General features: G+C 40.2%; 1 protein-coding gene across 1 annotated transcript in view; it reads right to left on the bottom strand.

The window, feature by feature from the left end:
• CDK6 (cyclin dependent kinase 6) overlaps positions 1-15,581 on the bottom strand; it is a 120,883-nt gene that overhangs the window by 91,745 nt on the left and 13,557 nt on the right. Inside the window, exon 2 of the mRNA XM_042889030.1 lies at positions 1,570-1,705. Within this exon, the coding sequence (XP_042744964.1) occupies positions 1,570-1,705 (136 nt within the window). The remainder of the gene's footprint in view (positions 1-1,569; positions 1,706-15,581) is intronic.

Raw genomic sequence — 15,581 nt, 5'->3', positions numbered from 1 at the left:
GTGCATTCATATTGCAATATACTTGTAGAAATTTAGAACGGGGTTTTAGAAAATTGGAAGCCTTTCAGTGCAGTGCTCACCTCTTCCAATTGCTTTACATGAAAGATAGCCCAAAAGATGTTTCAAACAGATTTCAGGGATTTGGTGGTTCAGTTCCCATGTATTTCAATTATTCAGTGAGACAGTATGCCTGCTACCTTTTATGTTATTACAATGTTAGATACATTGATATACAGAACCCTTATGTACCATCAAAGCTTTAGAAGACCACGGAACCCTTAAAACATTAACATAAAAGAGCCCTTTAATTGCTAGAGGTACATTTCAGTCTTCCGCAGGGACTGAATCAAGGCTGTGCTCATTTTAAGTTTTATTTTATCCACTAGGGTTGCTTAAAAATACTGTTTTTGGAACTGGGTGGTGCTAAATGTTTGTGACTTTGATACAAGCAAAAAGATCTTTATCTGTGTAATGTTATTTTGTACTCAAAGACCTCTGAGTTTGAATCTGTTAACAAAAAATACTACTACTACTACATTTCAAATAGTTCTTACGTTTTTTTCTGTTTTCCTCCCTCTCTCCTTTGCCAGACTAAGAAGACACAACATACCTCCAGAAAGTACTTATACAAATGCAAGGCAATCATTCTCTGAAAGCACGCATTATTTTTCATCACACAAAAAAAATGAAAAAGTAATGTTAGATATTTAGTCAAAATATAGGAACATTAGCCCTTCTGCTTTTTTTTCCCAGGCTTAAAAATTCTGTCATATATTTCAAGCTATGATCCTTGATGTAGCACTTGACAATGGAATTCCCAGGAGGAGAATTGGAATACATGCTTTAGTACCAAGCACATTGTATCTTGGGAAGAGGTCTTCCCTTGCAGATGCAGAATATGAGATGATGTGATGGGAAAACTTAATGCCATCCTCCTAGTTACTGAGAGCCCTTCCAGTCTCTACAACACCTGGTTGTATTACCCTCTTCCTTGAGCCTCTGTTCACTGCTCAATTCAGGTCCCACAGATCCATGGTGAACATCAACTGCTCTTGTTAGATGCAGACAGGTATATACAACTACATATGTCAAAAGGTGTCTGTATGGTGTCTACATATGTCAGAAGGACGTGACATGAAATGAAAGGAGTTTCCTGGGGAAACTAGAAGTAATGAAAAAGTGTAGCTGCACAGGACTTACATTATACATGCCAACAATTGTCAGTGCTCTACCTAAGGAAGATTCGAGCACTCTTGGACTAAATGATCTGCCTACAGCTGTGAGCAAAGGTCATTCTCAATGGTTTGGAACAAATTTGGTAGGCCTGCACTAAAACAAGAAATAGTCACAGGAACTCAAGACTACAAAATTTCCACCAAGAAAATACATTAGTTAGTGAATATGGATTGTTGTTCCGCAGCTTGTGCCCCAAGCTGGGCTTTACTCAATTTTGATATGACTAAATGTGGTCAAAATGCAGTTTGCTTGAGTAAGGTCTTTGTGATTTATCTGTGTTTTCTTTATCCAACAATTTCTGAAAGAGTACCCAACATTTTTCTTCTTAAATACCTTTATAGTTTCAGTAGGCACTCCAGGCTCTGGAACTTTATCCAAGTAAGTAGTCAAGTCTTGATCCACATGTTCAAACACCAACGTTAACTTGGTCTCTCTATCTGTTCGTGACACGGTGCACACATCAAACAATCTGAGATGAGGGAAAGAAAAGAGGAGGTAAGTATACAGGAGCCAGCACAGACACACCTTGCAGCTCACACGTGTCTATTTCAATTTCCTACGGCACAGAGAACTAAAAAAAAGAGCATTCCAAAGGTAGTGCAAACTTCAATCTCTTGATCCATCAGATAACTACGGATACATTGATAATATGACCTCTTTCATGTAGGAATTATAATAGGGGATTAAGTAAGAATTCATCGGCTTATCAAAGTAAAATAATTATATTAAAAGAAAGTATTTTCTTGATAGAGCAACCGAAGTTAATACAGAACTTGATCTGACATTTATCCACGGTCTATGCTTCATCAACTGCACTTCTCAAAAAAAACCAATGTAAGTAACATTTCTGAGGGAAAAAAGATACAGGTTGCCTGCACACACCTTCAGTTTCTTCCCGCGTAACTCTCATGTTCACCATCATGTGCCTTTAGAATTAAATTTTCTTTGGTAGAAATTAAATATTTTTGCTGATTACTCCTGCAAATTTCCAGAAGCAAGGAATACATTCAGTCAGGATACAGCTAGGAAAAAAGCCTAAGGCACAAGATGCCACTGCTGAAAAAGCTTTCTTTCATCACTTTCTGCCACTCTTTTACTGGAATTTCTTTATCATTTTACCACGTTGCACAACATCAAATTCAAACTTATTTTCAAAGCTGTTCATAATTTTGCATTCCTACCTCATTACTCTATTTTCTATTGTCTTCTTTTTTTAATTAGGATTTTTCTCACCTTCTTCACTTCATCTACTGTGCCAGTTTTTTATCTTCTACACAGTATCCCTCCCATCCTTCAGTACTTCACACCTATTGTTGTACCACTGACCATCACATTCACCATCCTCCCTCAAGTCTCACTTCTAAAAAAAAGTCCTAACAGGAAATCATCCTACAGATGGAAGAAAGCTGTTCCCTGCTCACATACTTTACTAATGTGTGTATTCACGTAGTTGACAAATTGTACAGACCAGTTTGCCTCTCTCTGAAGTAAGGCAGAAAATCAACTGCTACTTTTATTACATGACAGTAGAGCTAAGAATACAATTAATACCATTATTAAGAAAGATATCCACACTGTTAAACTGAAAAACCTATCGTTGATAACAAATCAAAAGCAGTACTAATTATTTTGGTCAGTGTCACTGAATATGACACTGAAGTCATATTCCTTATTACACGTCTTTTATCCTCTTACACAGAATAACTGCTTGTTTACTTTGTGGAAAGTGTAGGATTTCTGATAATTTTTTCAAGTAATATTTTCGTCTTTTTCCTAGGACTGAGTACTTCATATGCAGGATCTGTAGACAGCAGATGACACACAAAGTCCTGGGGGTGACTTTTAAAATGCGTCACCTGAGAGCAGAAGAGGCAAGTACCTTGTACAGAGTTTTTACTTCTTATCTTAAATAAGAAAATATTTCACAAAGGAAGGGAAGATAAGAATTGGCAACACTATCTGTGAAGACTGCAACCAGTTTAAAAGAGCATTATGCCTCATTTGAGACAGTATAGATTTAACATGTTATGGCTCTGGTCCCATTTTAATAGCATTTCCTAAATAATCTTTGGTCAGACACTTGAAAATTGTTTATTAGACATTATGCTTTGAAAACGGATGCATGTACATTCCTTTTAGCCTGAAAGAGCCTTTCAGTGAGTAATTATTTGGGAACTGGAGTTACAGAATATGGAAAACCATCGCCCTACCTCTGTCAAGAAAATGTAATCTGTGCTTAATCTGTAATCATCACATGAATGAATATTTATTGAGTGATTATGGGAGCGTAATTACCGTTAACAGCACATTTCTCATACAGATATATAGTATTCTCTTTGTGATTCTCTTAATGCAGTATATATGGAGATGCCCATACACAGTGAATCAGTTTTGTGGAAAGTCACAAACCTTCCTGAAAAGTTAAATTTGGTGTTATTTGGCTGGAGGTTAATAATCTGTAATATATTTATATAAATCAATGTGGAATGTAGTCGGACTGCCTGTAACCCCAACACACGCAAATAGAGAGGAGCCAGACAGGTCTGAACATCTGAACATAAACACTGGAAAATATTTCCAACTGTATGATTTCTTTGTGTTGACCTACATTTACCTAAAAATGTTCTAAAACACCTCTTTTGCCTGGTATTTAATACACTGGCAAAACTATCCTTTCAACCACAGCAGAACTATAATTTGCTAAAAAAAAGGAAAAAAGATTTCACTGTATACAATATAGAAGCAACATGAAACTTCCAACTCACTGTAGAAGGAAATGCTGATTCTCTGTTTAATTCTTCTGCGTTGGGCTTATTTTAATGCTGGCATTTTCTGACACAGCACAATTAGGAACTCTAAGGAGTGCAATTCTAGTCTTCTATTATTGAGCCATAATACTATCAGTGATTAATAATACCTTAACCTTTTATAAAGCCATTATGTGGAACTCTAAATGGTCTACTGCTAACAAACCTCCATATCCTACATGGGGCTGGTTGGAAGCGCATTGTGTTTACTTGCAGAAAACAACTGTTGCCTTAAAAAGACAATAATTTACAGCATAACAGAAATGAATCTGCAATATTACAAAAAAGCATCTGGCACTGCCTGCACTAATAATTTTGAAAATATGTAGGACACTCCAAAAGTAATGCTTCCTATTTATTTCCAAGGAAATCACAACAAAGAGCAAAATAACTATCTGATAGAGCAAATTTTCACAGAATCACAGAATCACAGAATTGTAGGGGTTGGAAGGGACCTCCTGAGATCATCGAGTCCAACCCCCCTGCCAAAGCAGGTTCCCTACAGCAGGTAGCACAGGTAGGCATCCAGGCAGGTCTTGAACGTCTCCAGAGAAGGAGACTCCACCACCTCCCTGGGCAGCCTGTTCCAGTGCTCCGTCACCTCACTGTAAAGAAGTTCTTGCGCATGTTTGTGCGGAACTTCCTATGCTCCAGTTTCTGGCCATTTCCCCTTGTCCTGTCTCCACTCACCACTGAAAAGAGTCTGGCCTCGCCATTCTGCCCCCCCACACCTTAGATATTTATAGACCTGGATCAGGTCCCCTCTCAGTCTCCTTTTCTCAAGGCTGAATTTGAAATGAAAATTTTCAGCTATGAAATACTATTATTCAACACAGTCACCACCATCAGCTATGCACTTTTGCTAGCAATGAACGAGAGCTGCATGCTGCGTTTGTATAAATCTGCATGGCTGTCCATGGCTTGTCTTTCATGTCACTGTCATTGCTGCTGCACCACCCACTGTGCTCATATCCACTGTTAGGACTCCATAATCATTAGCTAAGCATCGATGAAGATCAATGGGTGCAATTTTTCCTGCAGAGAGGAATTCAATTCCATACCTTTACTTCATACACACTTCTACGTCACACACCACTCCTCTGTGTCTGCTGTCCTCTGTCACATGGCAACAACATGTTACAGAACATTGGGAAGGTTCAACCTCTACTTCATAGCACCAACATCCACCTTGGATGTCATGGGCCAATGTAGTAAAACAGAAGGCATTACTTTAGGAGCAGCCCAAAGAAGATTGATCAAGACAGAGCATCTTCACCAGACAGTGTCCATGGGGATCAAATTACTTTTCATAAATTATTTTATATCCACTACAGAAAACAATACACAGAGTTGCCTTCTTTAGTTAGGCGTACTTCTGCTGTGTGCACTGGTTATCTTTCACACCATTTCCTCATGATTTTCTCTACATGATGAGCCAGCTGTGTATGTCACTGCCTCTCTGGAACAGGCAACAGCAAAAAAGCTTCTATTTAAAGAGTTAGGTTGTGGACACCATCCTAAGTGAAGTGAATGTACTTCAATTAATACAGGATTTCCATACGGAATTCTCTGTAAACACAAGCCCTGCCCTTCTATTGTACTTACAAATGAAACGATTGAATTATTTGATTAAAGTAAGATCCGCTATGGGAAATCCTGCAAGTATTTAACAAGATGTTTGGCTGGAAGTCATGTATCGCCTGACGCGTTGAGCTGAACTAACACTGTTCAACAGACATTTAATGAGTACCTATGTTTTAATGCATTTTTTCAGGTTAATAGCACTAAAGTAAAAAAGCTTATCAGATACGAATCTAATCTGTATCTATTTTACAAAAATATCTTTCTCTTTCTGAATGTAGTGAACTAGATGATGCATCCTGAAGTCCCTGTTATTTCTTACAAGTAATGTGGTAAATGCAATCCCAGTTCATCTTTATTTTACATCACAACATGTAAATGATAAATGCTTTCAGCAGAAAAAAGGCAGTTTGCCGATTCCCTTGAAAACACGGCATATATTCTGACTGCTACTAATTTGCTAACAGCTTCTAGAAGGTCTTTCAGTGTTATTAGATTTGCTCTTGAGATGCTCTGAGAACTGTTATAAAGTTACCCATTTTCAAAAGGAATAAACTTTTTTTTTCTGTGCAAACTGAGGCAGCAGAGATGGAGATCAAAACCATCAGGCTACCAGGCTTGCCACCTGCAGAGAATACCAAACAAGAGGTCTGACTGTAAGACCTGAAAAACTGCAGGACATTAGCTCCCTTGGTTACTCTCAAACAGATGAGTAAGTACAACTGGAAAATTAACCAGAGCATAAAGGGAACACTCGCTGCCAAAGCATCCAAAGGCTTATTGTTATTTTTATTGCAGTAGGGCTAATCCAACACGAACAAAGATCCTGTTACTGTGCTGGTCACTCACAGCACAGAACAAAAAGACAGTCTCTGCCCTCAGAAGTGTTTTAGTAATAGGGATTTACCATAATTTTCTTAGGAACAGTCTCTTCCCAGGAAGAATTGCTTCCTAGATTGTATGTGACAAAAAAAAAAAAAAAAAAAAAAAAAGGAAAGAAAAAGAGAACTGGAGATGCTGAGAAGGAGAAATATTTAAGATGTTTCCAGGTTTCGGAAACCTGGACAAAGACTTAGATGGAAAAGAGTTCAGTGGTCTCAGCGTAACTCTGAAAGGTATTTACCACAAGACAGAAAACTATCATGAAATATGACAGTGTTCATGCAAACATGACAAAATTTGGGTACCAAAACTACTACAGGTCATGATTGAGGTTTATTGGCAAATATGTTTGGGGCAGTCTGAATAGCTTCTGCTTTCACTACCTGTGGCTCCACTTAATCCTGCCAGTACATAATCTCAAGTGCACAAGAATTTCAGCCTCTCATACCTAAAAACATTGAAGAATGACAGTCAGGCATCCCTTGGGTCCAAATTTCAGCAGCAGCCTTAGACTCTTCTGTTCTCTGGAAGTCACTAGTCTGTAAGATCTGCCTCCTCACCACTTGAAAGCCCTTTTCAGCCCAACCATTTAAACAAAGTACTCCTTGTAAATGCTAGCTCTCCCCACACTTTCAATTTTAGGTACCTTCTCCTTCTTTGCTTTTGAAGAAGAAAAACAGTCTGCTAACGGAAAGCAGTCTCCTCTTGGGATCACATATACCAAACATTTTAACAACAGGGACATATTTCAGATGAGAAACACAATAGTTGGGCAACTGAACTGGAACATGTGCGTTACGAGAAACCATGTCCCACGTAGCAAAACAGGAAATACAGCTTCACACTCAAAAACGTATGACAGAGCTCTTTCCCTTTGTTCAGGACATGCTGCTTTGTCTCATCCTCATCAGCAGTCACCTGCTCCACCATGCTTTTGTGAGTTGGCATTTCAGACATCAGATATAGGTTCTTTTTGCTCTGAGGAGTTTTAGTGAAATAATTCTAGATGTCAAAAGAGGACATGCAGATGAGTGAGCCCCTAAGTTCAAAGTATCTTATCTTTCAAGTGCTTTTGTTTCTGGTTGTTTGTTGGGTTTTGTTTGTTTGTTTGTTTTTTGTGATAACATTTGTAAAACACTTATTAATGCAAGACCTAAGTTCCTGTTTCAAAAGTGTGTGTCTTAAGAAGCCTCTCAATGCACTTGTCATGCCAGCTGCACCTGCACTGTGTACATTGCTACGTAGGACACACCTCTATGGCAGACTGCACAATGATGCAGGGGCACTTGGACTACCCTTGACTGACCACGTTGGTGCCGAAACAGGCGGTGTGACAGCACGGCACTGCCTGCAGCACAGCACCGTAGCCCATCCAAAGCTCCTGCCAGCAGCAGGCAGATATCTCAAGTCAAACTCAATTCATTAAAATAACCCTGGTTATCTTGGCATCACTGATTGCAACTTTTAGTCTCAAATTCTTATTCTCTGCATTTCTACTGGGTTCTTGAGTTTGTGGGACATTTTCCTGGCTCTGCTGTCCTCCCAAAAATAGTAATAGGGTCTCCTATCCGCAGAAGAAACTCTTTCAAGCACATTACAGAAAAGGACAGAACATAACATCAGATAAAATAAATGACTTTTATCTATCTCAGACAGGCAGATGGCATGCAGATAGATGTCACCCATTCACTATCTGCTGGTCACAGCGCAGAACCGCCACGCAGAAGGAGCAGCGCGATGCAGCCCAACGCCCTCGCCTTGAGATCCACCCCAGCTGAGCCCAGCCAGCATTCCTGCTTAGAGCCCACTCGGCAGCGAGCTTTAAGGGAAGGAAGGGGGATATTAGGATGACAAGGCAATCGTTCATCTGCAAACTGAGCTTCACGCTGTAATTTTTTCCAGTCTCTCCCTTTCTGACTTGGAAAAATTATTTAAAATGCTTAGCTCCATAAAAGATGTTTTTGTTCTTTAAGTGTGTGTGAGGAGGAGAGACAGCAAAAGTGACAGAGAGGAACAGATGCTCTTGAAGATGAAGTAAATAGCACGGGCTGAAGCCCGGTGGTGTGGGCTGCCTGGGCAGGCGTTCAGGGCCTGGTGCTGCCTGGACCCGGCCTGCGGCACCCTGTGCTCCGTGCTGGGCCTCCTCAAGCTGCGGCGAGCCGGAACAGTTGTGTGATGCAGACAAATGTCTGCTCCCATGAAACCACCAAAACTCATTTTCGTATTCAACAGAAGCCAAGGTTTGTGCCCAAAAGACGGAAAGGCCAAGCGCATTTACTCACCGCGCCACCCAAGTCACTAATGGATTCAGTTGCTGAGAGATTTACTTCCAGAAAAAATATGTCCGACAAGATGTTCTCTGCACCTCTCTTTGTTTATAGCATAATGCTGTCTTTTTCAGTCCTAACACTGCCATTTCTTGTTCACCGTCTTTGCGAAGGGTGGTCATTAATAGGGGAGCAACAGAAATGAATCTGATGCAGGTCAGTAACGACTGCAGCACTTCAGCTTTCAGGACTCACCCTACAGCTCACCAGTTTTTCAGAGTACTTGCTCCATACACTAACAGCTTCATCTCATTCAATTTTAAGTCTAAGCTGGATGATAAGCTAGGGCAAACAGCAGCCTGCTGGTTCTGGTGCCTGCCCTGTGCGCTGCTGTTAGATCTCTGCCAGAGGTGGACAGCTCAAGTCAGAAGAACCTGGCTTGCTGCAAGACAGTCACTGGCAGATTCTGCACAATGAGTAGCTGCCATATGACCTATTTGTGGTGCTCCCCTGCGACCCTGGACCACACAAATGTACACTTGGCACTGTGACACGGAGTGCTCCCTGGAAGCTCCTGGAAGCTTCCAGTTCAGAACTCAAATTAAAGATCCTTGGATTCATGGGTAGTGCACGTGCATCCCCTCTTAAATGTTTCAGATTTTCCGCAGAGCACCTTCCCCAGGAGAGCTGCATTCCTTTTTTGCATTCTGTCAATTGCTCAACACATAAATAAAACTGATGCCTGAATACTGAATTTGTTTAATTCAAATGCAAGGAGCACAGCAGTTACCCCAGGCTCCCAGCTATACCTTATGCAAGATGGGATACAGCAAAATGCAGTCTCTGTTCATGCGTAGATGACAAGTGAATTGCTTGTTACAAACTCCTCCTTTCAGAAGTTGCGCTGTGCCAAACCTAAAATCTAAATCCAAGTTGATAATCTCTTTCCTAGACTTTAATAAAATCAGTGACTCATCCTCCAAAGACTGTATAGCTGTGTAAGTTATAACTTATTCTTCAGTAGTTTAATAATCTAATCTGTCTACGCTTGAGACAGTCAAGTCAACGGTGATGACAACATATCTAAAATAACACAGGAAACAATAACCCTTCACTTGATACAAAAAGGAGTCAAAACATGAAATTAGATGTTCTGCTAGATTTTCTGTACTATCTCGTAATGTCACAGCAGTTCCTGATGCATTTTATTCAATATTTTTTAAAGTGGTAAGTAAATGTAGTGCAAATCTGACTCCAAGCTCTTGCTTTTCAGAGATGCCCAGGCAAACCGGAATGACAAGAAGCAGGTACTGTGCAGGGTGACAGAAGAAGAGTGCTTTTTTAATACTTAAACCCTGTAAGGAAATACATTTCTACAGTGCTTCGTAGGAAGAGTTGGGACTGAATGGTCTCCATTTTTCAAGGCAGGATCAAAAGCTGACTTTTAGAAAACAAAAAGCCTCATGTTTCAAAAGTACTGTGAAATTCACTGTGAAAGCAAGAGTAGTTAAACAGAAGGAAAAAAAAGAAGAAAAAAGAGTAAATTGGCTAAAGTTGACAAAATTGATACATGCAAAGTAAACAGACAAAGATTAGTAATGACAGCTCCTGATAGAAAAACCAAATTCATTCTTTTTAATCCTTTGAATCATATCATTCTAATGTATTCAAGGAATTATTAAGGTAGTGTAGTGTAATGTCTTCAATGTAACATGCTGCATATCCATGTATTAAAAAGAAAATACACATGTCTAAAGCTCAATATATGCCTGGAATTTTTCAGAACTAAAAACAGAGAAGGGAAAAAAAAGAAAAAGGGTTAGTTGTCTGTGCACATGGAACAAAAGACAAAAAGCAAAGAAATGTCATCTTTCTTTTCTTTACATGCTGTCAGTCATTACCTGAACAGGAGCAATATAAATCCCTGCTTGCCATTTAAACACACACCTACTGTGATGGTCACTATTTGTGGCTCCTGGTATTGCTTTTCCTATTCACACAGTGGGAATTCTGCAGACTGCGGTACTGGATGTAAGCCACTCTCTTTTACCTCAATGTCCTTATCTGTACCAATGTCTCCTTCCTAACGTCTTTACCAGCTATATATTACTTAAAGCAATTTCTGCATGTTGCTATACTTTGAAAATGACTTCCATGATTTACTGCATACAGTTCTTCATAATATTTCTTTCTCCTTAACTTTCGAAATGAGCACAACTGTGAACCACCACTTTCTCAGACTTTACTTGAGGGATTAGAAAACACAAATGGATAACAAAAGCTCTTGTTATCTGACAAATGGAAACCACCAATTTACCACCAGATGTCTAAATCTGTTGAAAGAATCTGCTTATAGATTCCCTAGTACTAATTGTGCTGCACTGCTCAAAATTTCCTGAAAACAGATCACACATATCCACTAATTTGCAACACAAGCATGGTTGGCAAGGTGGCACACGTAGTTGCCACATATGGCTATAGATGTAGTGAATATTCAGAAGGTGTATCAACTTCAAAACACCTTTGTCCTGCATTAGGTTAAAAGACACTAAAATAGAGAGACAGTTTGTGCTGCATTTTGGCTACACTTGTTTGGAGTAGTGACTTTGATCATGCTTTGACACTAGAGCTGTTCCCAAGAAGTCTGTGTACGGCAGTGCTCATCACTAGCATTAGCTAAAGAGAAAGGGAATTCCTCCACTTACAAGACCTGAGAAGGAGCACAGTGAACACAAGTGACCTCCATTGGCACTGCCTCATTTCCTGTCACCACCAACGTGCCAGGAACCACATCACCACCTGCCTGAAAGTAAGCATCATTATTCGGCTATCTCCAAAAGACAGTGGCATTTGCTCACACAGGTAAGAAAAATGAACAGGATTTTGTCTAATATTTTGGGAGGTATTCAGCTACAAAGCATGCAGACACCTAACTCAACTGAAGGTAGCTGTATTGGCTATTGGCTATCCATCTCCAGACAGCTCCAGGTGGCTCAAGTGTCATCCATCTCCATAAGAAGTCCAGCTGAGCACATGGAGCCTTTCCTCAGCTCACCTGGAAGACGTACTGCACATGTAATGGGGTTCTTCAGGGATCTGGTGGCCAACCTGAATGGAACACACTGATCTCTGTATATTCCAGCAAAATAAGTGGGTCGGTGGAACAACCTGGGAGAGAAAGGACAAGGTCTCTCCCTGTTTGCCACAGAGGACACCTACATGACTAATTCAGACCAGACACCTGAATTCAACTGAATTTAGGAAGCGTGACTCTTTCCCAGGAAGACTGTAACTGAGTGACTTTTGTTGGTGGGATTCCAGGTTACGCTCAATTGATGATACAGATATTTACAAATATTTATTCTCAAGAGGAACTTAAAAGAAAGTAAGATAGATGTTTGCAGTGCTATTTTTCAACATCTTTAACCTACTGAAGCCCCACAGACCAGGATCAGTCCTAAAAAGCTCAGCATGCAAGAGCCTTTACCTAAGCCTCATGAAGTTAGTAGATGTATTTAACTTGTTTGGCATGAGTTCAGAATTTCCTTTAATTTGAAAGGGAGTTTCACCTGTGAAAAAAGTCACAGGATTGAATTTAATATTCATGTTGTACAGAAAAGAAACAAATGGGACCAATAAATCCTCAATAGAAATTTTACAAGATTTTTCTGGCTTAATAAATTTAGCCAGGAGGCAATTGCTCTTAAACACTGGCTACATAAAAAGGGATCCTCGTTTCCATTAGCATGCAAATTCCTTACACATTTCATCAGCATTTAAGACACTGCATCTTACTAGCATTTTAAAAAGTGGGCTTCATGGATACTCTGCTCCTAAGAGGTTTGCATCCCGCTCTGCTCACACACATGCATTCACACGTGGCCATACAGGCTCCTTGGTTGTCATGCCATTCCCTCTAACAAGCTGTCTTATTTTAAAATTAATTCATAGCACACGCAAAGAAAACTACAGTGTCTATTGCTGTAAGATTCCCAGCTGCTTTCACCCTTCAGTTCACCAGGTAGTTGTCTAATAAACATGTTTCCTCTTTTTGCATCCAGTTTACGTGATCCTATGAGCCAGTCATTTAAGGATTAATGCACGCTGAGCACAGTATTCTACAGACCGTGCAGCTTTTAAAGTATTTCCTTTAAGCTCTTGCACACATATGTAAAAGAAAACAAATTAAAGATTATTTGCAGAGTTTGGCAATAAAAATGAGGTGTTAGTAGCATTTTGAGCTGGCAATAAATTTTATTTGACTGTTTTATTACTTTGGGGCAAAAGCAGCTATTTCTTTTGGGGTGTCTTTTAGCAGCATGAGATTAGGGTTTACAGTTAAATGCATGGAGAGTTTTGAAATAAATTCAGTGTTCTGTAAATGATGGCGTACATCAGATGTAAATACACGACAAAACTGTATTTTGGATGTTTTGCAACAACGCGACTTTCACATTTCTGAAAGGAATGAGCAAGCTATAATAAATCTTGCAAAACAAGGTCTGGCTCCCAGAGCGCTAAAACATTTCTACATTTCGGCAGATGAAAACAAGGTACATCCACTCAACTTCTGCAAGCAAACAGGCTCGCCTGCTCGGCACCGGCCCCCAGCCCGTGTCAGCTGGGCTGAGTGTAATGGCCGGGGCTCGGCAGCGCTAACATGGCCCCGCAGCTCCCAGCTGGCTTGGCGCACAGGCACAGCAAGTAGGCATCTGCGGGAAGGAGGCAGGGCTGCCTCACATCTGCTCGTCAACGCTGCTTGGACTTGAATCTAGTGGACGCAGATTACTTATGGTCTCTATAAAACAAGCCAGAGCTGCTCAGCCTTCATTTATCCGTTCAGGTCTCTACTGCAGTCCCTACACGATTTGCCCTTTTCTACTTCAGAAAAATACTGGGTGGATGAAAATTATTCTGACTCTTTCCAGCCCCTCTAAGAATTGTTTTATTCATGTAATTATTTTTACTCCAAGAATAAGTCAAGAGACAGTAAGCAGATATCGAGACAAGGATGGCTGAGGGAGGAACTTCCCTCTCCTCGATATTTTCCAAATCCATCCCCAAACCCCACCACCCAATTTACCTCAGTTCTCAGAACCAGCACTTGAAAGAACCAGCACTTGTTTCAGAAACTTGAAACATAGCTGATGGCGTGGAGCCTTGTCACAGGTGACCAAACCAGTACCCTGACATGCCACACAGGGCCCCCAGCACAGTCTACAACAGCTTTTTCTGGTCTTGCTCAGCTTGCCCATTCCAAGGACAAGATATTTATACTTCAATTCCCATCTCTATCTAACAGAAGCAACCACATAATTATCATTTCAGGACTTCATCCTTTATCTCTCTTTAATAGTCTTCTCCTGTCTCCCTCTTAGCTCTTATCTAACCTACAGTTTATCTTTTACTTCAATAAGCAGTCAAGCAAAGGCCAAATTTTCATGCTGTGACATAGCTAGCCATAGAGGACATCAATTTTTATGTATAGTTATTTTTTCATGAGTTTTCATGCTTAGTGCACCACAGGTTTATAATTAAGCTGCCACTGGACTACAGCTTATATTAACTGCCAAATCATGCTACTTCTGCGTGTGGGGGTGAACGTTCAGCAGCGGTACAGGTCTACAAAAACTAACACCTTTTCACACATATACAACTGCATAGTAGGAATTACAAGATAGGATTCTAAACTGAAGGAATCAAAGAAGAGATAAATTGAATAGATACAGGGTAGAATTGAATAGACATGAGGAAATGCACAATGTTAGACAGCAAGGATATGTCTGCATTCACTGTAAAGGGAAAGAAGACACTGCACAAGCATCAAGATAAATGAACAAATACAGGATCCAATGTCCCAAATTACAAAGGAAGCCAGGTATTTTGGGCCATCGCATTTATGAATGGACTTACAGTCCAGAGTGCCACTTCTCAATGCTTTTCCACTAGCTCTCCAATCTCTAAACCATACAAATATAGGGTTGGAAAAAAACCATGAGACTTGTAGCACACACAAATAAGTGCCCACAGCAAATACTTACAAGGATGCTCACACACCCCAGGCCCCTGGGCACTTCCCACCACCCCACTCCAAACGCAGAGTTATGGCTGCAGATCCCTTTCCTTGTGGCACATATTAGTTCAAGAGCCCCACCGTCACCTCAGGTCTCCACAGCACTGGGATATTTGTGAAATAAAACTCCTCAGTTATTCCAGGAAGTTGACCCCGACCATTTTACACAGGATATTAAATAGACCCCAGCTGTCTTCACTTAGAAGTGACTTAGTTCGTATTTTTATAAAGGTCCATTCAGCCGCTTTCTGAGTTATCACAGAATTTATAAGACTTTTGGGAAGAAAATTCAAAATTTCTGGTTTACCTAGTGCTCATGCAGGCATTTCTTGGGCTTGAAACATCACAGCTGGCATTTATGTGTCCTGGAATAAAAATCTTTTTCTGAATTATGAAAATAATTCACTGAGAAATAGCCGCCTCTTAAGACCATTTGGAAGAAATACACACAGGAGAGAGTTTTTGTTACTAAATCCAAGAAGACACAGCAGCCTTCTTTTCCATGAATGCCTCTGTATAGCATATGGCTACTGACGTAGGCGCAGTGCATTCTCCATGCTCTCCCTCACCCAGAGGGGTGACACAGATTTAGATTTTCCAAAGCCCATCACAAGAGCACTTTTTTAGGCTTGTGAGAATGACAGTGATCAAAGTATTAGAAAAGCCACGATAATTGTGTCCATTCAGCAAATTGTAATCAACCTATTTCAAAAGCTCAACAGTCTTTTTAAGGAG

This window comes from Lagopus leucura, unplaced genomic scaffold (assembly GCF_019238085.1).
Source record: "Lagopus leucura isolate 7727_CA_CO unplaced genomic scaffold, USGS_WTPT01 Super-Scaffold_100157, whole genome shotgun sequence".
NCBI classification, from domain to species: Eukaryota; Metazoa; Chordata; class Aves; order Galliformes; family Phasianidae; genus Lagopus; species Lagopus leucura.
This window is presented reverse-complemented; position numbering and strand designations above follow the sequence as displayed.